We start from the raw sequence: 24,344 nt of genomic DNA, 5'->3' as shown, positions 1-24,344 counted from the left end.
CACTGTTGCAAAATCTGCTTACAACATAGCTACACTTTGAAATATGGTGGTTAAGAAGTCTTACTTGAGTTGAATGTTAACTCAAGAAGAACTTTCTCTCAACGTGGTGGAAGTAAAGCAGTTACAATTATGCCAAGACTAAAAATTAAACCGTGCTTGAACAACCAGAAACAGATCTTTTGAAAACATGTGTCTCTATGGTCACACAGCAAAAGTGTCCATTTTCAGTGATAATATCCGACACGGGAAGATCGACATTGTGATACATGACTGCACCATAGGCCTTTTTCACAGCAGACATTTTTAATGAGGGCTGAATTGCATTTAACAGGGTTCCCATGGCCAAGAAACTCCTGGAAAAGTTAATGAAATTAGAAAAAACTGTTCTTGAGGCCTGGAAATGGTTTGGAATTCACAAAATGTTTTGGAAAGGTTTCAAATTACAAGATATGCATAGACCAGACCAGCATCTCTTCAATGTCGAGGCCACGCCCACTTTTGGGGGGAAGAAACACGCTGTCACAGCAGCAGAAAAACAGGAAAATACAGAAAAGCTGTTGCATAGTATGTTAACCAAGGTTTTCACATCAACATATAAAGCACATTAGATATGTGAAAAGTGTGCAATAAATCCTGCAATGATGCTAGTAATAGTTGCTACTGATAGATAGCCAACGTTAGCTTGCGTGGGAAGCTAGCTCAGTACAATCATACTGTAGAGCAGCATCGTACTGTCGTCTCCGACTAAATGTCAGCCTCGATCCAATCTGGAAATTCATCCAAAAAAAAAAAAATTCGCAGAATCTGTCTTGAGAGATTAGCCTCGATCAAACAGTTGGCTAATAATAGGTTGGTTATTTACAGACAACACTTAACGATACCTCAGCTAACTGATGGCAAGAATGTCTAACTAGCAAGTAAAGTAAGCAAGAGCTAGCAGTTTGCTTTTTCACAAATGCCTGTGAAGTGCGTGCGTAATAGTGTACAGCTGTGCCATTATATTGGTCTACCCATTTTAAACTACATAAATAAAGTCATGGGAATGGGGTAACATATTATCAAAGAGTTTAGAAAATTCTGTGGTTAAAATGTGTGGGAACCCTGATTGGTTTCAGGCTCACTGTCACAAACTCATGGTGTACTGGGACACTTGAATACAACAGAGCCATCATCAATGTTATTAGTGACACCTAAGCTTCTCCCACTATGACAATTCAACATGTTTATTGAGAAAAAGGCCTGTTGTCATACACTGGATCTGAGCACTGAAGAATGACCGCCTATGAATATACTTGTGATTTAAGATAAACAATACATGGCTGATCCTGAGATGACATCAATGTAGTCAAGTGTCTGAGAGCAGAGGACACAGTGTTAATGAACTGTATATTTCAGTAACATGGAGGTGAGTGGGAGATGTTGCTAATAAAACAGCATGGTAATAATAAAGATACACTTATTTTGTAAGAGGTAGGTTTAAAGAAATAACACATAAGAAAACATGGATATTTATGACTTTTATCTGCTGCCTGACTCAGAAAGTGTTCTCCAGAAATAGTGTAACCTTATCAGCTTCGTCACAGCATAAACACTCAGAGGGAGATGAAAAATTATGAAAACATGATGAATAAGAATGTGATGTTTTGTCCTGGAACTCCCTAAAAGTCACAGTGAAACATGTATATTAAAGGTTTAGTTTGCAGTTTTGGAGAAAGATAGTTGATTGTTGAGTTTCATTCCCAGCTCATCAAATACCAATGACCTTGAACTGGCTTGTCAGCAAAAAAGTTTGCACGTTTCCAATCTAGCGTAGTTAGTTTATTTTCTATATTACATAACGTCCCACTGAGCCCTGCTAAAAGTTTAAGATTTCATACGGGAAAAAAGAAACATTGAATATTCATATTAAAGGGCTGAATCTGAATCTGATTTGACTGACATACAGTAATTCTGAGTCGGTAATAAATGAGGACCTGCTTCCTGTGTAGATATAAACAGCTCATTCTAAGGTAAGGAAAATACAACAGTTCTTAAACTGAAAAGATCTGTACGTCCTCCACCTTTAAATTGGCTTAAACTCGTGTGAAGAGTCCCTAATTAAACTTGGGGCCTGTCCCATTTCTACCCCTTAAATCTTCCACTTGGTAATGAGTGCCCTTGTTTGCGAGATAACCCTTGATCAGAGAAGTGAGAAAGATTAGGGTAGAGATCTTTCCCTAAGAAATGGGACACCACTTCATGCAAATTGGAGTGGCCGACGTGCAGGAATACGTCAAGCGTAGTAGCCACGCAAGACACTGGTAGTCATTCAGGTTTGAAAATGCCGGCTCCAGTGCTTGTGTTGTGTTGTGTTGTGTTGTGTTGTGTGCGATGTTTATTCTTCTCTGTCTTCTAGTTCTGATCGATTTTGTTCGGGTAAGTCCATTTGTTTAAATATTTTGATGCTGCGTTCAACCGAGTTGCTGATGAGTTTACATTAGTCCAACCATCTGTTATTTGTAAAGCCTACATTATGATCGTACAGTAACAAATTGTTTTCCAAAACTTGCCGAAGTTGCTGACTTCGCAAGGTGTTCTGGGAAATTTTATCTTCCACTTAGGTGAAAGTGTGGGTCAGGGCTCCCTTGGAATCTAGGGCAGGTTTTAAGTGTTGGAAACCACTTCCACTACCTCAATTCTGTTTTGGGACACCACTAGCCTAAACGTGAATGCGCACAACCAAGTGCAAGTGGGTATTTCTAGGGGAAATGTGGTTATTGGGACAGGCCTTTGGTTCCTTACCTGAAGAGCCACGACTCGCTAGGCAACATCTGTTTGGCCATTGTCTTCATAATGATGGGATTGTGGGTCATTTAGCTCGGGATGTTTGTCGACCTCAACAACGAGTCTCTCATCATCCATCCTTCATCACACACGAGACACAGCAACAGTTACAGAGATCTCTTTTTATAGTAATGGTGAGGAGAGGAGTCGAGCTGGCATAGGAGCTGAGAAAAAGAGCTGCTACGGGAGCCGATACGGACAAGCAGAGAGTGATTGGGGGAAAAATACATTTAATTTGGGGGTGACGAGGCCGGAGAAAAGACAGTGGCGTGAAGTGCGGTGGGGTGGCACATCCAGGAGCACTGACTCACATCTAGCCGCTGCCAGTTGGGGGTTGTACATTAAAAATGATAATGGAGGGTGTATTTTTTGACACGCAACGCTTTATTAAAACATACCTATTATATTTTACTTAAGTTCTGCTAATACATCCTTCTAAATCCTGCACACTGGACCTTTAAAGAAGCAGAAATAGCATTGTGCCAAGGTGCCAACCAGCCCCGGTCTCCCCTGTGCTGATGTATCCTGAATTTGGCTCAGCACATCTTTCTAATCACAGCTTTGCATTAGCTTAAAAATCATGTGTGGAGAGCTCCTGATAAAACTTGATTTCTTACCTGAAGAGCCGATCTCCACGCTGTGACTCACCTGGCATAACTGTTTGGCCATTGTCTTCACAATGATGGGATTGTGGGTCATTTAGACACAGCAACAGCTGCCGAGTTCTCTTTATACATCCACGGTGAGGAGAAAAGTCGAGCTGCCATAGGAGCTGAGAAAAAGAGCTGCTGCAGGAGCTGATACGTACAAACTGAGAGCATCTAGACACTGCCAATGTGGGGGTGTGTATTAAAAATGTTAATGGGGGTGTATTTTTTGACACCCAGCGCTTTATTTTCAGGTGGTTATCAATCTGGAAATCCATCGGTAAAAAAACAAAACCAAAACAAAACAAAAATTTCTTCCTTTACCTCTGGAGGCAACTGGTGACTAACGGAAGTGCAGGGGTCTCGGGGATCGCTTACACCCTTCACTTCCAGCGGTGCCCCCAGTGTTACACTCCTACCTGCAACTCGAACCAAACAGCGGTAAACAACATGGATCTGTCAGAAGAGCAGTTCGACAACATTTTCGCGGAAGTTGCAGCTCTACATAAAGTTGCAAATTTAAAACCTCTGCAGTGCCTTTGTTTAAGGTATTTATTAGAGGAACACAATGTTTTGGCATGTCTGCCAACTGGCGTTGGGAAAAGCTTGATTTATCAATCTTGGCCAACTGCATGCTCACTGTTAGCAAATATTTACCCTGAAAAATGGCCCGAGAACGCTATTGTTTTGGTCAACATAACGTTAAATTTAATGTTAATGGGATAACGTTAGAGTTGGGTAACGTTATAATGTGAATTACCACTAACCAACGATGAAGTTAACTTAAGTGTTAAGACTAAACGTTACCATTTCGAACTGCAGACATGTCTTGACTGGACTTCTTTTGAAGTATAAAAACGTTGCCGCTAATGCCCTTTTTTTCCTGTCGTGAGGAGTGGAAGGTGTGCTGGTGGATGCACAACGCTTGTAAGTTGTGCTGTTGTCCATGTTTTTCACGTTGACGAGACAGCGTTTTGGGTGGAGCAGTCGCCATGGACGCGGAGCTTGCTCTGTCTGTAGGTACACATTTCCTGGGGACACCTGCACGTCTCGGCCCCGCCCCCTCCATTGTGATTGGCTAAAGCGCAGCATGTTCAACCTCAAAGCCCCCCCCCCCCCTTTTTTTTTTGTAGTTGTCTTTCACACAGGGCTGCCACAGATTCTACAATGTAAATTGCAGAATCTGGCCAAATTGTCTTCTATTGTTATCAAGGGGTGCAAACCTGCGCCCTTAATGCACCCCTTCCGAAGTGCACATCAGACCTCACTTCGCTGAAGGATTTTACCCAGAATCCTCCGTAGTGTCGTGACGCCGTAACACTGCACAGCTGGCCAGTACAACTCACCATCTTCAAACGGTAACTGATGTGTCTGCGAGCCGTTAACTCCGACTGACAACGACTGTTAGAGGAACATAACGTCAAACAACACGCTGTGTGGACTTAACAATACATGACAGGGCGTTAATAATGAAATAATATACAGTTTACAGTTGACTGGAGGTTTGTATGACAGTCCACATCACTTTACAGTTTTGATTGTGTCTTTAATTATTATTATTACCGTATGTCTTTATAGTTTATTTCATATCACAATTTACCACAATTTATCCAAGCAAAAAATGTTTTAATAGTAATAACGGTAATCTAGACTATGTTAACGGTAGAGTAAAAAAAGATGTTACAGCTAATATACACATTATTAACAGGTAAATTCAAGAGTAAAATTTAATTTAATTTACCTGTTGGTTGGGCATCAGCATCAATATCTGCATCTGATGTAGATGCCGCCTTCTTCTGCAGCTCCTAATCCTCCTCATCATTCGCTGATTGTATCTATTTATCATTTGCAGCAGCAGTGCTGCCAACAACGTTATTTCCTCTAACGCCATGTTTCGTCTCCTAGGAGACGGACCAGCTGGACCCAAACAGAAGTGACGTGTACGCAACTGTCCCAATTCTCCTTTTTAAACAGCATCGATCCCTTGCGCACTTATGCCCCTAACTGCACTTTTGGCAAGTGCACTTCAGAGAAGACCTCAGGGCGCAAGTGCGGGTATTTGGACAGGGCCTAAGTCTTGAGAGATAAGGTGGTTATAGACAAAAGATTTATTGAATCTCTGCTAATATACCCCCCTAAATCCTGCACTTGTAACCTTTAAAGAAGCAGAAATAGCAGTGTGCCAACCAGCCCCTGTCTCCCCTATGCTGATGTGTCCTGAATTTGGCTCTGCACATGTCTATCTAATCACAGCTGAAGCCCCCCTGTTGGACACTCACACATGCTGATGACGACCGCCACGATGATAACACTGTTGATTTTGACGGCCTTGATAGTTTCAAACTCTCCTCTAGTGCTCTCCCCAATAAGGCGGCAGCCAATGGGTGCGAGGGGCGGACAGCACCCACTAGGGGAGTTGTCTACCTCCAAGTCATCCGATTGGGCTGCCTTCGAAAAGGGCAAACACGCTCCTTCTCTTCTACTTTGAACCTCCGCCTCCCTCCTCTACCTCCTCCTCCTCCAGAAATAGAAAGCTTTGGCAGAGAGGGGGCTTCTAGTAGTGAGCGTGAGGACACATCAGCAAAATACATCTGTCACAGTCTCAGCCAGGCTCCACGCTCCGTGTCTGAGTGGTTATCATTAGCCGCAGCAAATCCTCCGTTGGCTCAGCATCAGCAGCGTCTGAAACCCTCAAAGAGGATATCGCTTAGAGATAACCAGCTTGGCTCGACACCAAGCCGGAGTTTGTAAATTGCCAAGTTCAGGGAAAACTCCGGAACATCTCTAACAAAGTACCCAACTAAAAGGGCTTGTGAGGTTCAATTTAGCCACCGAGCTAGCTTGACACATTTCAACCGTTAGAGTCGCGAGGGAATGGCATTGGACTTCGCCGCGGGCTGCGTAGGAGGTAAGTCGTTAACCGGGATTGATGTTAGCTAGCAGCAGCGTTAGCCAGGTTAACAAGTTGGAGCTAGCATTAGCATTAGCCAGCTTTCCGTTTTTTTTCCCCATCGTCTGGCAGCGCGTGGACAGCTATGGCTGCAAAGGTAGTGATTTGTCCACAGCTGCCACGTCTGAAAAACATGTAAACAAACTGCAACGACAAATTAGAGACTTAAAATCACAACTTTACTTTATATTAAGGTTAGTTTTTGGCTAAATGTATGGGGAAATCCCGGATGTACGTTGGTGAAGCTGCATTCCATACCTGTCTGACGCATAGGGAGTGGTAATTACATCCTGTGCATTGTGGAGCATCATCACCATTTAAAAACACTTTAATGTGATTTAAACTTACCCAGCTAAACCTAAAATGATAAAGGGGAAGGTTTTATCTATAGTGGCATCATATTTCCTCATGATTCTTTATCATCAGATATGAATCATCGTGAGTTAACCCCTATCATTCCTCCTTAGGGAGTAACCTTAAGTTAAGGGAGTTCATGCCCTCCTGTCTGGAGATAGCTCACAATCGCCTCAACCCAAACCCTTGGGAATCTGTCAGCTGTTTTGTCTCAGCCCAAGGCTAGATCTTCCCAAACTTGAACACATCAAGGACTCCATATAGTTCCAGAGGTCCCTGGGGGTGATTAAACATGTACAGAGAGCCTGCTGCAAGAGTTTTAGTATATATGTCCACATAATAGTCAGTCATATTTGCCTAAAGCTACTCTGGATCCAACACTATACTATTTTGTTATCCCTTTGCTGATTCATGCATAGCAAAGTCTGTCCCAATGCAAGTTGCCACACGATATGTTTAAGTGGAGGTTATGCAACCATAAGCTCAAAACAAGTGCATTAGAATTGCAACACACTTTTATAAACATCCATGCAGTAATGCCACACCACAACACAACACTTAATAAATAATCAACGTTGCTGTATCAGTAATGATGTGTGCGTAAGTTGCAAGGTCATGGACAATGAGGTGTCAGTATGTTACATTTGACAATTAGAGCCTTTGATGATTGATTGCTCACAGGTCCTAATATGACATGGTCAGAAGTTAACCGTTGTATAATGGATTTTCGGCTCGGTCAAGGACAGGACATGACAAGGCACTGTCAAGCTTTCGTCACAGGGTACAGTGCAGTGACCAGCTGATTATTTTACTCCGTCTCGGGGGGGCGGGCTGTTTGATATGGAAAGATTGCCGCTTGATTATAAGCAAATGATTTGTTTTATCATCATAAATCGTATATTCGTATGTGATTTTAAGTCCTGTCTCTTGTTTTTCAGGTGCTGCTGGTGTTTTGGTCGGACATCCATTCGACACCGTGAAGGTGGGTGCATCTGTTCCATCCTCCTCACTGTTTACTCACGTTAGGCAATGGCATGATCCAGGACGTTGTGTTTTAGTGAGTCAGACCACTCTGTTGAATTTGAACCCAGGTAATCTAAAGTTGCACAGTCAGCCTACACTAGGAATGAGGTAACTGAGCAAGAGGAATGGGATATTGATTACTGTAGGGATATTACTGTATTGAAGACATGTGAATTTGTTTTGACATGTTTTACATGTACATTTCTCTAATTCTAAACAACTCACTTACTCACATGCCATTCCTATAAATGTTAGTATTCATCAGCAACCAAGTACTAAATATAAGCTGCTGTTCTTAACTTCAGTAAAGTTACTTCCCTTTGGATTTAAATAAAATTGTCATTTTATTTTAGGCTATTGCTACTGCCATTTTCCTGAATAACTCTTGCACTCCCTAATAGAAATAGTAGAAGTAGCATGGGCACTAAAGTTAGTAGACGTGTTTATGTAGTAGTCCTTTGACTTGTAGCTTCTTGTTAGTTAAAGTAAAACAAAGATTTTCCTCAATACATGTTTGATTTTCTGACGTCGCATTTTATGATTTGTGTGAATTAATTAACCATAGTTTGCTGTCATTAATCATTCACTTGATTTATTTGAAAAGACGAGGCAAGGAAGTTTTAACTATAGCACAAAACTGTTTAAATCTGCAGCATCCACTTAGGAGGCGCGCAGAGATGATGAGTGGTTTGGTTGTAGCTCTTTTATACCCTGCTTTTATTGTCATGTCTCCCTGAGCTGAGGGGGAGGCTGTCTTTTTAACAGCAACAGTGTCACTGTGTTGTAGATGAGAGGGAGAAATAAACAACCTCTCCATGGGAATGTGACCTAGTAAGTATGGTCAAGGTCTTTATTTTTTTTCCTCCTCTCACCCAATGTCTTGTCTTGAGTTATAGAAATATAAAGCACAGAAGACATTTTGTTTTTTATACATGCTCGGTAAATCTTTTTTCTCCCTCATGTTGCACCCCTTAGCATTTTTGTTTTTACCCCTGAAAGAACCATTTCAAAGCTCTGTTGCCTGCTTGTTCCCCCTTCAACCTGCTATACAATATGTGGTTTGTATTATTTGTGGTCCTTTCGTTGATCATATGACTCAAACATGAGGGCTGTCGTCCACAGGTGAGGCTTCAAGTTCAAAATGTGGACAAACCTCTGTACCGTGGGACGTTTCACTGCTTCCAGTCAATCATACGCCAGGAGTCGGTGAGTTTGTGACCAGTGCCTCTTAATGTTTTACTTGTTTATTCTCTTTCGAAGGCTGCAGCTTAACATATCATGGCTGTGAAGTAGCACGCGTAACTGTCACCATGTGCGACTATGCCAAAGTTGAGAATGCTCACCGCGCTGATTAAAGTGTCCGATTACAGTCCCATCTCTAAACGCAGGCATCAGCCATGTTCCTAACATGGGGTGTTGGGGGTGAAAGGGGGCGGAGGTGTGTCTGTTAGCCAGGGTCAGTGAGTACCTTATTTCTGCATGCGCTAAATTAAGCTGCGGACGTGGTGCCATTTGAGCGGAGTATGCTTGGTCTCAGTCAATTCCTCGTGGCTGTTTCACATGGAGGTATTGGATTGCGTTCCTCACGCTGTACAATATGAAAATGTTAAGTAGTTTTCAGCTTGATTTAGACGTTTAAATCCTGCTGTTTTTTTATTTAGCCGTTATATGACGGGTGTCAGTATTGACACATTTTATTTGTAAGGGCTAAAAGGAATCAGCAGGCTTGAAGAATATTTGATTGTCCAATGGGGGTGTAAATCACAGGTTCAAACACAATACAATGTCATATAGATTCTTTGGACAACAGTACAATATTTGCTGATATCACAAAATCTGCCACAGTATGATTTGGAATTGATTGATGTGAGTTGATGTCAGTGAATATCCTCATTGTCTTTTTCTTGGCTGCTAAACGTTATCTGCCTGGCACAAGGCTGTTTGCGCTGTATGAATGTTTAGGAAGGAGGTGTGCTTGGCTTGGACATGATGACACAGACATGCCATGGGACTTTCAAAATAAAAGCTCATCTGTCTTAAAGATGACAATATGTATTGATGTTATGATTGAGCCAAACCAGTGTATTGGTCTGGATTGATTCCTGGGAATTGATAACTAAATTGTGCGCATAAATGAAAGTAGATGCCCTTTAACATCTGCACATCTTCGTTATCGTCAGATAGAGGCTTTAAAATGAAATATCAGCATCAGCCAGAAATCCACTTTTTCACTGATTTGAGAAGCCGATAACATGATGCTTAAATTATGTTGCTTTATTTAGTCCAAATAGGTCAGTTCAATCAGGATTGTCTCGGGGAAAGTGTCACTCAAACCTGTCAAAGTAGGACGGAAATAAATATTGCATGTGTTTTCGTTAACCCTAAATTTAACAAGTTTTCTTATTTTGCCTAGTGCATGTGTACATTTTGAAAATAACTGTATTTTATGTCTACATTTGCCGGTAGGCCATTACAAAAGGAGCAGGCATAATGATATGTTTATTCAACCACAGGAGAGGCTTAAATGTCTCTGCATTAGGTGGAAAGAACTATGTGCAGATTTCAGAATCGGCAATTGGCCTAAATGAGCTGGAAAATATCTGCATATCAGCAAAAGTCCAGTATCGTGCATCCCTGCAAATGATCTAAAAGTTTTCTACCTGCTGGGCTCTGTAAAGTTCTTAATGCATCACAATGGTGTTCCCTCACTGGTCCCAGTAATCTGTCTTTGTGTCTGCAGATGCTCGGTCTGTACAAAGGCATCGGCTCTCCAATGATGGGCCTGACCTTCATCAATGCCATAGTTTTTGGCGTCCAAGGCAACGCCATGCGCAAGCTTGGCCGCGACACACCTCTCAACCAGTTCCTGGCTGGGGCCTCTGCTGGAGCCATCCAGTGTGTGATTTGCTGCCCGATGGAGCTGGCCAAGACACGCATGCAGATGCAGGGGACTGGAGAGAAGAAGTCAAAGAGGAAGCTGTATAAGAACTCCCTGGACTGCCTGGTGAGAATCTACAAAAAGGAGGGAATCCGAGGTATCAATCGTGGCATGGTGACCACCCTGGTGCGCGAGACACCTGGTTTCGGTGTGTACTTTCTCGCTTACGACATGTGGACACGTTCCCTTGGCTGCGAGCCAGAGGATCCTTACATGATCCCCAAGCTGTTGTTTGCCGGTGGAATGTCTGGCATTGCTTCTTGGATCTCCACTTATCCTGTGGATGTGATCAAATCGCGTCTCCAGGCGGACGGGGTGGGTGGTGTGAACCAGTACAGCGGCATCATGGACTGTGTCAGACAGAGTCTAAAGAAAGAGGGGTGGCGGGTGTTTACACGTGGACTCACGTCCACTCTGCTCCGCGCATTTCCAGTGAACGCCACCACGTTTGCCACAGTGACTCTATTTTTAATGTACATGCGTGAAGGAGAAGAGTGCAGCATTCAGGACTCTGAGCCGCAGTCTGTGCAGCTGCAGCCGCTGCAGCCACAGACGCAGCCAACCAGCATGTGAGCCATCGTGCAGCGGAATGAGCGTTACTACAGTCATCAGCAAATCTATATACAGTAGTATAGATGAAATTCGCAGCTTCATGCAGGTCTATGATCTGCTAACAGGTGTCCATAATCAGAGAGGTAAGCCCTTGGAGCTTCAGCCAAGTGACCACATGTATTATTTAAATAATATATATTTTAAGATGAAGGCTGCACTTGTAAATATTATGGTTTTTAAAAGTCCTTGGGGTTTTTTTTACACACTTTCTTGACTTTTAAGTAATTAAGGAAACTTACTGTAATGTGCAGTGACAGTTACAGATGTCCCTACAACTTATAGTAAAAGAAACACTTAATATTTAATGCTGCGTTCGGGTCATCATGAAGTATACATGGAATTCATGTTGACAGCCATTGGAGTATTCAAACTTTGGCGTGTTAATGAACATGAATTCATTTTTTTATTGTCCCTTTTTACAAACGTCAATCACTTCATGAGTACATGTGAGGATTTTATTAATTTTATATATTATATTCTCTCTGTGGTGCCAGGTCAAATCATCCCCTCATTATTTACCTCCACATAGTGTGAACACAGCACTTCAGCATCTTATCGCAACAGTTGCAAACACAAAGAAAGCCTTACACGTGTACATTGATGTAGATATTGTTTCATTCTTTTCCTGAGGTTGAAACTGTTTATGTACCTTAACGTTCCTATGAGAAGTCATGGGGATTTGACTCAAGGTGTGGATGCTGTCTTAAGTTTTAATTGGTGAAAAATATTACAGGCCCATTGCAGTATGACATAAACATGGTTTTGATACAGTCGGATACAAGATAATCGCGTGAAACAATTTAATTTAAAATATTTAATTATACGACACAATCATCATCTAAAACCAAATCTGATACTGTTTTTAATCTTGTTGTCCTGGATATCGTACGGTGTCCAAAGAAAGCACCTTATAGTATACTATAATGAGCACATGTATGGTTAAAAAAAAAATGTCCCACTAACGCGAGATTCTGTCTCGGTGTCAAACGAAGCTGATGGCGTGTTTAAGATGAGCTTTTTAAAATCCAAAATGTGTTTTTAAACGTCGCACTTCTTATCGATAGATAGGAGCATAATATTTAGCGGGCTTCACAGCCTCTAAAGGAGTTGTGTCATTGTCAGACCAGTTCTGTACACTAACGTGAGCCGCCTAGAGGCAGAGGAAGGAATAGCTCCTGTTACGTTAACACTTTGAGCTGCAGATTTCGTCTGTGTTTGATAAAGCTGCTATTTGTGTGTTTACGAAAGCGCATTTCTTTATGTTTACGCACCTGTAACAACGCTTACCATTACACAAGTGTTGAAATACAAGCCACTGATTTAGTTGTCTTTAAATCTGACCCTCAAGGTTTTGTCACTAATCTCTAGACAAACAAAATCTGCGTAGGACCCCTCTGCTTCTCTTTCAGTGTCAACCCAGCCAGTCATTATTTGACAGAGGGCACACGCTGTGTCACCTGAAGCAACGCGACCTCTGTGAACTTCAACAGCTGTTAACTGGTGCTTTCAAAATTCAAGCAGGTTTAGACCACAAACTGTGCCACGTCAAACACTGAAGCTGCAGTCACGCACTAAAATGCCTTTGTCAACCCACCTGCAGGAGACACAAAGTTTAAACATTGCTGGAGCTGTTACTTCCCTTGCATGTAGACAGCACACATGTCCACGTCTCTAAACTGCTGCTGCTGTTTTTCTCTTTAATGAGTGGCAGATGTTAAACTGGTCTGAAACAGCTTTGGGGTTGTCCAAAGATATAATGTACATACTGTGAATTTTTTGTTTTTCATTTCCTCCTTTATAAGTTTAAAGGTGTGAAATCTCTCTAGGGGGTAGATTTTCCTTAATTATAATCCTGTATTTTTCTGTTTCAAGACTTAAGTTGTGTATTTCATCGAGGTTTGTCTGGTGGAGGATCCATGGTTGTTGATATCTTTGTAGAGAGGCTGCTTTAAGTGATGTTGCCTTCGTGTTCTGTGCTCGTTTCTGTACATTATCTTGCACCAAAGCAGCATGCACGCTATGTAGTGATTTGAGAGAATGGTGGAATAAAAATCTTTTTTTCCCCTCAAGTTTTCTGCAAGAGACAGTTCTTGGTAAACTAATGAGAATGGATGAATGGGTGAGTTCTGTTAAATGAAAGACTGACCTCCAGTGGTCAAAGATGGGTATCGCAGGTTATACTTATATTGGGGCTTGAAGCAGACTCATTCAAATCTCTCAGGGGGAACACACACATACTTTGTGACACTAATGTATAAAAATAGCAGTTTATTAAAGAAATATTGTCCATATTTATGTCTTTGACAGTAGCTTTGTAAACAAGTGTTCATTATTTCGACAAAAAATAAGTTATTCAAGTGTCAAGTTCTTATGATCCCAGTGTTGCCTTCACATCGTCTGACAGGACTCGTGCCTGTACATGAGTCCTAAGGAAACAGCTGTGGTATTATATAACATAAATTGAATTTAGTGATGTTCCCCTTCAAATATTGTGCAAGAAGGTTGAACCACGATCCTCGCATTGAGATACAACTTAAGAAAGAGCAGTTACTATACATAGCATAGTAACTGTAGTCGTCTGGTCCCTGGTGAGACTGACATGAAGCAAAGGAAGTAGTGGAGACATAAAGGAGGAGTAGATTTCAGTTTGTGGTTTTCCTACAGTGTTTCTCTCCCACACTGCTAGCTAGGGTTTCCTGCTTTTGATGTGTTCACAAAGAAGGAGTCACACGAGTAGCGCAGGAAGCGGTAGATCTCCTCTGCTCTGGATCGGCTCATGCAGCCTCCCTTCTGTATGGCTTCAATAGGGCTGCAGGAGGAACAAAAGAAGATGAGAGTAGGGGGAATAAGGCTCGTCTGTTCTTGTTGTGCCACAGCATACACACACACTCTTGCCTTACCTGTTTATGAGTTGGGCGATTGACCTGAAGTTGTGGCTCATGCTGAGGGCATGGACGTAGTTGACCGAGGGCAGGCTCAAGTAGAGCTGCAGGGCCTGCTCCCTGTGCTGCCCTTTGACCTCCAGCGGTACACTGATGCCCTGACCTTTACGCTGCTCCAGCTGTGCCAGGTCTGCCAGCAAGCCAGCACTCTCCTCAGCACCTTTGCTCCACAGCAGGCGCACCCCGGTACGCACCAGTGCAGTCAGAGTGCTGTCAAAGTAACGTGTTCGCTGAAACGGACGCGACACCTCACCTGTGATGATTGCCATAATAAACAGATTAAAAACTTCCTGTGAACAAAATAAACAGTACAAGCGACCCATATTTAACATAAGTTGGCTTGATGTGAGGTCATCAAATCAACCTCACCTGGCTTGGTTCGGTCCTTCTCCACTATCAGACAAACACGTTCAAACAACCCCTGCAAGCTGTTCACTCTCTCAACCAATCGTTTCCGGTTCTGCATCGCGGCTAAATCCGATTGGCTGTGCCTCTCCACAGCTGTACGGTTGCTGACAATGAAGTAGCTGCCGTCTAATGAGCAGACGTGGATGGTGACTGCGTGGCGCTGACGGAGGCTGGTCATCAGCTCCACTCCATTGCTGATGCAACGACTGTCCACCAAGATGCAAACAGGCCCTGATGGTGCAGGGGGCTCATTGACTGGTGGATCCTGTGCTGTGGACATCTGTGGAACTGAGGAGGTGGTGGGAGGTGTCTGGACCTGGAGGAAAACCTCAGTGTAGTTAAAGTCTTAGTGGATTAAATGCATGTTTAGGTGATCATGTGTTTGGTTTAAGGGGTATTTTTGAGTGTAGATCCCCTTTTGTTTTTCTGTCTAAGTGACTAATGGAGACAACAATTCTCAAAAGTGGTCCAGTGTTGAGTGAGACGACTGCAGTCTCCAGCATGTCCACTACAGGTGTTTTGTTTTTAAACACTAAGTGTCTGACATTATAGAAAGGATTCCTACAGAGACAGACCTTTTTGTAAGAGTAAGACCCTTTTTGTTTAACCTGAAACGTCCCCATAATGTCTATCGTCTATATGTCTGTATGATATCAAAAGTTGGATGTTGCTAAATTTTCCACAGCTCAATTCTAATAAAACAGAAACCTCGTAATCAGGTCACAACATATCACAAAGCAAATACTGCCATCTACTGGTCACCTGTCACAACACATAAAGCCTGTTGCAAGAACTCTTGGTGTCATGTTTTGAACAACTGTTGTACATGCTTTTATCTCTTTGCATCTTGATTATTGCAATAGTCTTTACTCCTGTCTTAATCAAAAAACCTAGCAACAACTTCAGACTGTTCAGAACTCAGCCGCAAGACTTTTAACCAAAAACACCAGTTCTAGCCTCTTTGCATGGCTCCCGGTTTGTTTTAGGATTGACTTCAAAATCGCATTGATTACTTTTAAGTCTCTTCATGGCTCCAGACTACATCTCAGACCTGTTAGTCCCTTATGAACCTTTACGTAGTTTGAAATCCTCGGGCAGAGGTCTTCTGCTTGTCCTAGAGTTCAGGCTGAAGACCAAAGGGGACAGAACTTTTACCACCAGGCCCCGAACTCTGGAATGACCTGTTTGAGGATATAAGGCTGTCTGAGTCACTGGCTCTAAGTCTCTCCTAAAAACATATTTCTATAGGAAAGCATATATAGGACCACTGATTTTAATGCCCATTTATTATCTTGATTTTGGCTTTGGCCTTCCTCATTTTACCTTTTACTAAGAGGACATATTAGCTACTGCCTGCTGCAGTCCTCTCACTCAATACTGGACCAATTTCAAAAGCAGTTGTCCACGTTAGTCACTTAGACACAAAAGCATGGTTCCTTGAACATCTCTGTCTTACTTTGACTGTATGGGTGTGTATATGTGTTGCCTTTGCTTATACCTGGGGTTGTTTCTTGGAGGATGGAGGCAACTCTGATTCTACAAAGTCTAGTTCATCGGAGAGCAGGTGCTGATTTTCTAACCTCTGGCGACACCTGCGGGAGAGAGAAAATGATGCTCTTTTGGCAGATGGATGTTTGTGTGTGTGTGTGTGTGTGTGTGCTACCATATGAGAAATTCTTTACCTCTCCTTTTGCTGATTCTCCGTCACTGAGCCCCTCTGTGCCTTGCTCAGCAATGAGACCTTGGAGGCTATGGTTGAAGATGAGGAGGAGATGGGTTTCTGCTGCTGCTGAGGCCTGCTGGGCTCCTGCTGTACCACCTTTGGCCACAAGGTGTCAGCAACACCCCTTCCTGTTGTGAGACTTCTTTTCTCACCAGCCTCCTCTGTCTCCTCCTCACTGGAATCATTGATGCGTATGACACGGTTGCGCTTGGTTTTCACCCCGGCTCTCTGCACTGGTGGAGATCCAGCTGTCCTCTTAGCGCCCGCCCCGGCTCGAGCTCTGTGCAGGAAAACACGCCGTCTGGTGGCATACTGCCGCCGCCCCTCCACGTACGAGTCCTCGGGCATAAGTTCAATGTCTTCATCCTCCTCCTCGCTGCTCTCCACCTCCTCCACCTCACTTCCCACCACAAAGCTGTCCTCTGCGTACGTTTCATCCATCTCAGGCACCTGGGAACCAACATTAGGAACATGGACTGGGGTCAATAATTCGACTAAATGTTAATTAAACTACTTTGTATTTGGTTTCTTTTTAATGAGTTTTTTTTATTTGAATTAAATAAAGAAAAGCCTGAGTATACCTGAGAAAATATGTCCATGTTGTGGTGATTTCTGTAAGACATCTTGAACTTTCCCTGGACTGCAGGGCTTCTCACCGACTTCAAATAAACACAGTGCATCTCTGAGTCTGTCATTGAGGGGAACAAACAAGAAGTGAAGTTGTACATGTACATGTTCAGTACATTCAATTTGAAATAAAACCCACTAAAGGTTCATTTTTTGTAATAACCATGTTGTTGTACCATTCAGTCCCTGTGAGACGGGCGTGTTATCAACTACAAAGCCTTGAAGGTCCTGGTCTGCTTCATCCTCTTCATCAGACGACACATCTGCCCCCTCCTCCGACAGCTCTGCTTCTTCATCCAGGAACTGACGCCCTTTTCGGCGTGTGGGATGCTGAGGAAGAAGACATGGAAAATGTCAGGGCTGACAGATGCTGAAGGTGTCTGTGACAGATATTTATAGACTTGACATTTTTGTTTCGGGAGGAGGGTGTCGTTTTTTGGGCAAAAACTGGTCTGAGACACGTTGTGATTGATTTTTTTTAATGCAGCTATATAAATTGATATTTTTAATATAACTGTATCAAATTGAGATGTGACAGTGTGAAAGGGGTCGTTTGGTAGAGCTGTTTTCAGAGAAAAAGCTCTTAAAACCCACTGTACACTCATTACCTGCTGAGTACTAAATGGCAGACAGACACAGTAACTACCGGGTGAACAAAGTGAAGCATTTTACAGCTAAAGGGTCAGATTTTGCATTCAGATGTTGGTAGAGACCAAAACCAGAGCTAAAGCAGAGGATTATTGTACTTAACGTTCATCAGGTGGACACAAACATCCAAATGAATGACACCAGATGAATGATATGTTGGTTCGTAACTGCTGTATTTGTAAATAAGTTTGCCATATCAATTTTAAAGGTGATAATGTGTCAATGTTGTAACAAATGTTGTTTGTAACTTGTTTCCGCTGCCCCCAAGTGGCCAAAAAAGAAACAAGGCAGTGCTGGATGAATGGAATTTTTGCTCTGGTTCCCTTGACAATTGGATATGGATGAAGTGGCAGAATGACGTAAATGACGTATTTGAAGCATAAATGCAATCGCCAGAAGTAAAACGCTAATGTTAGGCTATGAATAAACTACACTGTGGTCGCATGACTTTGACGTCACCTCCAAAACGAGGCTCTAAAGTCACATTCGTGTGAATGGTTTTCGCAATCGACACCTCCTCCAGAAAGCTGCAACTATTTTAGTTTCTTCTGGACGTGTTCTTGCAGGCGAATGTTCTCTGTTGCCGTCAGGGCGTCGTTACGCCTTACCTGCATGTAACACTAACCTGTATTTGAAATATTTTATTTCCTCTGCTATTCGTCTTTTAAATTCTCTGTAATTTTTGTTTTAATTGTTTTCTTTTTTATTTAATCTCTTTCATAGTGTCATATATAGTGTCTACATGCTATTGTATGACATGTTATGTAGTATGTGTGCAAGGCAAGCTGTTGAAACAAATTGCCGTGGTGGGATTAATAAAGTTGTCTGAATCTCAGTCTGAATTCATTGTGATGACGAGCTGTAGTCTCATTTAGCCACGTTTGCAACTGCCTTTTTTAAGACACCTAAAACTACAAAATTCACGAGTGGGGTATTTACTGACGTACTTGTGTCGTATAAATGACAGCTTGAGTTAAGCACAAACCAAAAACCAATTTAAAAAAAACATTGACTTTGAACAAGGTATTTTAGGACTCATTCTTGCATGACTCAATAAAGATTGAATGTAGAATAGAGCTTACATTTACAAATTACACCCATACACTTAAATCTATATACAGAGCATTCAAGGTTCCACACTAGCAGCTCTGTAGTGATGACAAAAGTAGCACACATCCTCATCACTCCAACCAGCAACACCTGGAGCTGTGTTTGTATCGACACAGGTGCCAGGTGCCACAGGAAACATAAATGCTATGATTCAGATCAGAGCGTTTTGCAGAGCCACCTGCTGTCACACACACCTTGGCTTTGCCCTGTTGGACTCGTTGCCTCTCTGCTCCAGGCGCTGTGGGTCTGCGTGTGAACACAGACTCATTCTGGAAATCATCATCAGAGACAGCTTCGCCCTCTGTGACATCAGACTGGAGACCAATGAGGAGAAATTAGTCAGATACTGTACACTGTTAATAGTTTATGAAGCTGCATATTATCAAACCATTAGGACTGGAGGAAATAAGTATCAGTAATGTGTGGAGCCAGAGTATGCTAATCAAACAGGCTGTGTGGAGCAGGCTGATCCATGTGGTGTCATTTACCACTAATGAAGGAAATCTTACAGTATTAAGTGCAGTCGTGCGTTTCCTCCTCACAACCAGCGGGGAGTCCACATCACTGGAGATCTTTGACTGGCAGACACAACACACATCACAGTTAGCATACACACATGTGCATTCTGTATCTGTGCACAGTTTGGCAGTGTGATGTGGTTTTCACATATATGATCAGGATTTTTTTTTTTTTTTTTTTTTGCTGGAGCCACAAATGCTTCTTCACTGCATGCAAGTCGGTTGCCATGACAACTGCAGGTACCTTGGCGGTGATGGACAGAGGCAGCCTGAGCCATCTGAATCAGATATCTCCTGTCTCGGTTGTTGTTTTTGAACCACAGCACAGAGGTTAACTCGTGATTTCTATCTACTCCATGTTTGTGATGTAAACACAATGATTATCATTTGAATGAGCATCTTTTTGTTTCCATCTCATTTGTTGTATGACAGGAAAAAAAAGGAAAATGTATGTAAACAGGAGGTACAATGATTAGAGATCAACTGACAGCAGATTTGAGAACTGATTGACTGTGTATGTATTTATTTTTTGCATACATGGGTTGCAGGTTTTTAAAGGTGGAGTCTGTGATTTGAACTCAACACCAAAACAAATACACCCGTCCAGTCAGTGCTCCTTCAGAGGCTCCGCTATTATTTCCTGTTTTATTTATGTTATATTACCATTTAAGCCCCGTTTCCATCAAACACTTTCAGTATGGTACCTTTGGAACCAAAAGTAACCCTTCAAACGCCTTACCTAGACTTTAGCGTTTCCACTGCAGTACTCTTAAATGTGGGTGGGGTTGTTGTCACCCACTGCTCCATCAAGCACTCACTGTATTTCCTCAATACCGGTGACACAGATAGAAGTCTGCGCCTCGTTCATCGTCCACAGAACGAGGTTGCACGCTGACATTTTCAGAACAAAATAAACCAGGCTGCAGTGAGAGTCTCTCTCCATGGGATATTCAAAAATGGCGGGTTTGTGCATTTAGTCCTTCTCAGGCAAGCTCGGGGGTTTAGTGCTGCCGGAGCCCACAGGAGGACAGTGTTTGCATGCTCTGGACTCTGTGTACCATGGTACATTAAGATTTATTACCAACTATGAGCCACTTACTCATCACTGTATCCTGTATGTTCAGGGTGCCTCTCTTTACAATTTCATGGACTTTTCATTGGCATTCTCTTGTTTGCAAAGCTATTCTTAGCCTACTTCCAGCATACTGAAAATGGCTATGCTCTCCGTTCTCAGAACATGTTTTATTGTCTATACTGAGGGCACGTACAGAGTTTGGCAAGCGAGCATTTATGTATGCAGCTCCTTGTATGTGGAATCTTCTGCAGAAGGACTTAAAGTTGCACTTTGGTTCCTCTCAGGTGTTTTGAAGCACTGTTGTAGGATTTTTGTACACAATCTTCTATATGCTGATGTCACGGTGTGTCTTAGCTGGTCTTTGTAATCATGTGCAGTTGCCCTTGTTCACTTCTAATATACATTGACATACTTTGTGGCTTTTCTTTGTAGTAATCTTATTTTGAGTTTTATATTGTGTGTTTTGGAGCTGTTTTGTTCTATGTTGTCTGTCTGTAACTCATGTTACTGCCTGTCTTGTCCAGGATACTCTTGAAAAAGAGATTTTTTAATCTCAAGAGGTTTTTCTGGTAAAATAAAGGTTAAATAAAAATAAATAAATAAAAGCACAAGCTATTTGGTGACATGCGTGGCTTGTGTTGCATTTCAAATTACGTTATTTTCACCGTCTTATCCTTCAACAGTTTTAGGACAAACTGTGACTTTTTTGACTAGCAACATTATCTTTTAATCTGACAAATATCATATCTGTAATTTATGACACAATTCAAACAGGATCAAAAAATGATTTGTCTCTTGTGTGTGAATATTTTCATCTGTGATAGTAAACTGATAATCTTTGGGTTTTGGACTGTAAGCGACATTTAAAAACCTCACCATAGCCTCTGGTGAGAGGCTTTTTTTTTTTTTTTTTTACATTTTTTCTTTCAACCAAATGATTAAGTGAGAGAAACAATCAGCAGAGTAATAAAATAATAAAAATAGTCAATCATTAGACATTAGTTGCGCTCTGACATCGACAGGCCTTGCTCACCACTTCTGGGGATGACAAGGGATTGACCTTGTTCTGAGGTCTTCTTTTATGAACCACAACGTCATCGTCACTGTCATTGTTGCACTCTAAGAAAGAAAGTGAGTCAGACAGAAAAATGCTTTAGCAGGTTCAAAATGGAGCAGAGTATATGATTAAAAGTAAACACACCTGCATGAGGGAGAGAGTCCTCCTCCAGCTGTCTCCGTTTTAAGCTGGTGACTAAAGACAGGCTGTGAGGCCTGCTGCGGTCAGGTATGAGCATCCGCCTCGCCCCTGGTGATGTGATTGGAGATGGGAGTGCCCCACCTTTAGATACCAAAGGCGAAGCCAGAAGAGAGGGCGTTTCTCTCTTTCTATGCTCTGACAGCATTTGTGGTGTAGACATCTTAGACTCACTGGACTGCAGAGGCATTCTCTGTACATGGGAGCTGTTGTAGGGGGTGGAAGAGTTAGAGACGGCCGGCAGAGATGCTGCGGAGTCTGCCTGCTTTGGAGAGGTCGGCATACAGGGAGCAGGTGCGACCTCTTCTTCTGCTTCGTCGGAGTCCTCAAATGAATAGCCAAGGTCAAAGTTGACAGAGAAGTAGTCATGGGAGCTTTCGAAAGACTTGGAATCTTGTGGGATTGTAGATTTACAATGAGCTGAGTCTGTCACTGAACTGTCTGTTACAGGTTTACTTGGTGCTGCTGTGTGTTTTGTCTTTGTAGTGCTATAGGTTATCAGCTCTCTATGTGCGCTTTCAGCTGTGGGTGTATGTGTGTGTGAAGACATCTTCTCAGCACTAGGGGATGTCCTGGGTGTGACACCAGGAGTGGAGATGTCCGGGATGGTCATCTGCAGGAAGGCCTCGTCATCCCCAAACAGATCAATGCTCTCATCTACCCAACAGTCCCTGTCATCTCTCACACCGCCATGTGTCAAGTCAGACAGTTCCTCGTTCGTCACATCATCCCAAAGACCCTCCTCCTCCTCTCTTATGCCGTCATTCTTACTTTTTACTTCCTTGTACTTCTCAGTTTCCTCGCCAACCTGTTCCTCCTTGAAAACGTCATTACCTGCCACCTTGCTGTCATCTTTTACATCATGATCATCATCCACTTCTTCTTCTTCTTCCTCTTCCCCGAAAACCTCATCCCAGGTTGGACTGTTTGCTGCCACGCTCTGCTGCTCCTCGCCAGGCCAATCATGATGCATTTCACCGTCCTCTTCATCAACGGTAAGCTTGTTTGAGTCCACCCTCAGGGCGGCAACGTCTGCATCACTCATCATCACCTCATCGTCATCGTCATCGTCGTCGTCGTCGTCGTCCACATCCAGGGTAAAGCTGACCTTAAATGGCTGAGGAGGCGGCTGAGGAGAGGGAGGAAGTGACGGAGCAGCCATGTCAATGTCTAAATCTTCACTCGGCGGTGGCGGCGGAGATCGGGACAGGAGCTCCGCCACGTTGGCTAGGATGACCCTCAGACTCTGATCCCTCTTTGGGAGGAGTTTACCAATGGAGGGAGGAGGTGATGAATCCCATTTGGGGAGGTAGAACATGGCCTGAAGTTCAACATCTTCGTCTTCATCAACTTTTGTAATCAACTGTGGAATTCTGTCAAAATTTACAGGCTCACCACCTGTGCGCTCTGAGTTTATGACATCATTATTGACAATGGCACAGTCATCGTCCAGGTCAGATTCTGGACAGTTGTTTTTTGTGGGGAGAGGACAAATTACCTCAGGTCCTGGGTAATCTGTGATGTCATCACAAGGCACCTCAGTATCATGTTCAACGGGAAGTTTTGTCACAGCGAATGTGGAAATTAAACTCTTTCCTCGAATATTCCCACTTTCCTCGTCGTCGTCGGACAACGTCAAGTGAGACCGTTTGGCTTTGTTGTTGGCGATTTTAGTGCTGGTCTTTGAAGTCTTCGGTTTCTTTTGTCCTTTCTTTATGTGTCCAACAGCATCCCTTTCTTGGAGGTAAGGAAGAAGCTCCTGTTCGTAACGACACTCCCCCTGGACACAAACACACATGGAAGAGTTGTGTAAGAAACATCTCTCTGCAGGAGGACCAAGGTCAGGAAGCTGTAATCAACCTCTGGACTCGCCAACCATTTTACAACACTCAGGGCAGCGAGTTCACCAATCAAAGAGCTTCTCAGGTCATGCTCATACAGTAATCTAATCAGGAAGTGTCCTATGAAGAGTTGTCACATGGAGCACATACAGACGTCTGATGTAACGTCTGTTTTTTGTTTGTTTTTCCATAACACCAAGACAGACAACATCTTCCTCGATGTCACTGTCCTTCCTGTCACAATTAGACGTTATTCACCGGCTCAATACCAAATCTGCCCAGAATAAAAACACGTTCCCATCTCCACCATCTCTTTCTTGTTTTATCTTATGCACAAGCGTGCACACACATCCTAATCATCCAGCACCTGTCATCTGTGCGAGCCATATGACCTGGAAGTGATTCATCTAGAGTGGTATCCTGCTTGGGCTGACGGGGTGCCATCGAACCTGTGACCAGCAGGAGGAAGATGCTCAATGAAGAGAAAAGAACAAAATATCTTATGTGGAGGGAGAAAAGAAGCATGAGTGGAAACTGAAATACTGGTTTTGCCTATAAAGGAGGCAATGAAACTGGATGAGTGGAGACCTTATGTATCTGTATTAAATAAAGCTTCACTCAATAGAGGGGGAAACGACTGAGGAACAAATGGCGTTATGCGTTGTTAAAGATGGGAAACTGTGTTTAAATGACCATCTTATGGTGGGGAAATTGGTTTCAGGGAACATAAATGGTTCCTCCTTTATTCTGTTATAAAACTGCATTAATGCAGGTGACTAAGCTTTATGAATGCCCCTCAGACAGGTAGCAGTTTAGATCCAGATTGAGTAAGACTCTGCTGTGTCGTTAC

At 42.8% G+C, this 24,344-nt stretch overlaps 2 protein-coding genes across 3 annotated transcripts in view; one reads left to right on the top strand and one right to left on the bottom strand.

Moving 5' to 3' along the window:
• The first annotated feature begins 5,900 nt into the window (after positions 1–5,900).
• Positions 5,901–13,416, top strand: LOC125900441 (mitochondrial basic amino acids transporter). Of its 2 annotated transcripts, XM_049595426.1 has the most exons (4): positions 5,901–6,378; positions 7,713–7,756; positions 8,920–9,003; positions 10,538–13,416. In XM_049595426.1, exons 1-4 carry the CDS (start codon positions 6,345–6,347, stop codon positions 11,306–11,308), a joined length of 933 nt encoding a protein of 310 aa, XP_049451383.1. In that variant the 5' UTR covers positions 5,901–6,344; the 3' UTR covers positions 11,309–13,416. The 2 variants fall into 2 exon arrangements, with proteins under 2 accessions (XP_049451383.1, XP_049451384.1); XM_049595427.1 differs by lacking the exons at positions 5,901–6,378; positions 7,713–7,756 and adding an exon at positions 7,914–8,628.
• A 184-nt stretch (positions 13,417–13,600) lies between these two features.
• Positions 13,601–24,344, bottom strand: part of fancm (FA complementation group M) — a 68,963-nt gene continuing 58,219 nt past the window's right edge. The window contains exons 14-24 of the mRNA XM_049595400.1: positions 21,600–23,433; positions 21,432–21,517; positions 19,315–19,383; positions 19,000–19,119; positions 17,224–17,377; positions 17,002–17,108; positions 16,380–16,870; positions 16,196–16,289; positions 14,659–15,013; positions 14,248–14,542; positions 13,601–14,156 (exon numbers count right to left, since the gene is read on the bottom strand). Of these exons, the coding sequence (XP_049451357.1) occupies positions 14,030–14,156; positions 14,248–14,542; positions 14,659–15,013; positions 16,196–16,289; positions 16,380–16,870; positions 17,002–17,108; positions 17,224–17,377; positions 19,000–19,119; positions 19,315–19,383; positions 21,432–21,517; positions 21,600–23,433 (3,732 nt within the window). The 3' untranslated portion in view covers positions 13,601–14,029. The remainder of the gene's footprint in view (positions 14,157–14,247; positions 14,543–14,658; positions 15,014–16,195; positions 16,290–16,379; positions 16,871–17,001; positions 17,109–17,223; positions 17,378–18,999; positions 19,120–19,314; positions 19,384–21,431; positions 21,518–21,599; positions 23,434–24,344) is intronic.

Source organism: Epinephelus fuscoguttatus, linkage group LG14 (genome assembly GCF_011397635.1).
Source record: "Epinephelus fuscoguttatus linkage group LG14, E.fuscoguttatus.final_Chr_v1".
In the NCBI taxonomy this organism is placed as follows: domain Eukaryota; kingdom Metazoa; phylum Chordata; class Actinopteri; order Perciformes; family Serranidae; genus Epinephelus; species Epinephelus fuscoguttatus.
Note: the sequence above shows the minus strand (reverse complement) of the source record. Positions and strands in the feature narration are given on the sequence as shown.

What these genes read in the sequence shown, in the direction of transcription:
- LOC125900441 (XM_049595426.1), top strand. Translation starts at nt 6,345, where the DNA reads ATGGCATTGGACTTCGCCGCGGGCTGCGTAGGAG. An exon ending in ATCCATTCGACACCGTGAAG is followed by an intron (nt 7,757 to 8,919) that starts GTGGGTGCATCT and finishes TGTCGTCCACAG; the next exon opens with GTGAGGCTTCAAGTTCAAAA. An exon ending in CAATCATACGCCAGGAGTCG is followed by an intron (nt 9,004 to 10,537) that starts GTGAGTTTGTGA and finishes TTGTGTCTGCAG; the next exon opens with ATGCTCGGTCTGTACAAAGG.